This window comes from Aptenodytes forsteri, unplaced genomic scaffold (genome assembly GCF_000699145.1).
Source record: "Aptenodytes forsteri isolate BGI_AS27 unplaced genomic scaffold, ASM69914v1 Scaffold14, whole genome shotgun sequence".
In the NCBI taxonomy this organism is placed as follows: domain Eukaryota; kingdom Metazoa; phylum Chordata; class Aves; order Sphenisciformes; family Spheniscidae; genus Aptenodytes; species Aptenodytes forsteri.
This window is the reverse complement of record NW_008794457.1, coordinates 2,451,764-2,452,454: the sequence shown is the minus strand read 5'-3', so window position 1 is coordinate 2,452,454 and position 691 is coordinate 2,451,764. Positions and strand designations below refer to the sequence as shown.

The window sequence follows — 691 nt, the reverse complement described above, 5'->3', positions numbered from 1 at the left end:
CTGGGCGGAGGACCCGGCGGAGCGCGGGCGGCTCTAGGACATGCGCCACAGCGCCTGGTACGCCGCCCTGGCCCTGCGGCCCGGCTGCCAGGTGAGGGACGGGCACAAGGATGGGGACGATGGTGGCAGCGCCCCATGGAGCTGCGGGTGCCACAGCTCTGCCCTGCCCTGCCCTGCCCAGGGCTACTCCACGGACGTCTGCGTGCCCATCTCCCGCCTGCCCGACGTGGTGGTGGAGACCAAGCGGGACCTGCAGGACTCCGGCCTCACCGGTCAGCAGGGTCGCGGCCCCCCGGGGCAGGGGGGTCAGTTGTGGGGGCCACCATTGTCCCTGCCATGCCCCGCCTGACCCGCAGCCCCGCAGGCCCCATGGTGGGACACGTGGGCGATGGCAACTTCCACTGCCTGCTCATCTTCGACCCCCAGGACCCGGCTGAGGCCCAGCGCATCCACACCTTCACCCAGCGCCTGGGCAGGTGGGGACGTGGATGCCCCGGGGGGATGGGGACAGGGGGGCAGATGGCCCCGTGCCATCCCCTGACCCCCCTGTCCCCCAGGCGGGCGCTGGCAGCAGGGGGCACCTGCACTGGCGAGCACGGCGTGGGGCTGGGCAAGCGGGCGCTGCTGCTGGAGGAGCTGGGCCAGGAGGGGCTGGACACCCTGCACCGCATCAAGGCCGCGCTGGGCCCCC

The 691-nt window shown here is 73.8% G+C and overlaps 1 protein-coding gene across 1 annotated transcript in view; it reads left to right on the top strand.

Moving 5' to 3' along the window:
* The window catches only part of LDHD (lactate dehydrogenase D), a gene marked incomplete at its 5' end in the record, with an annotated part of 2,617 nt that overhangs the window by 1,572 nt on the left and 354 nt on the right, over positions 1 to 691 (top strand). The window contains 4 exon segments of the mRNA XM_019474990.1: positions 1 to 91; positions 182 to 272; positions 365 to 476; positions 558 to 685. Coding sequence (XP_019330535.1) covers positions 1 to 91; positions 182 to 272; positions 365 to 476; positions 558 to 685 — 422 coding nt within the window.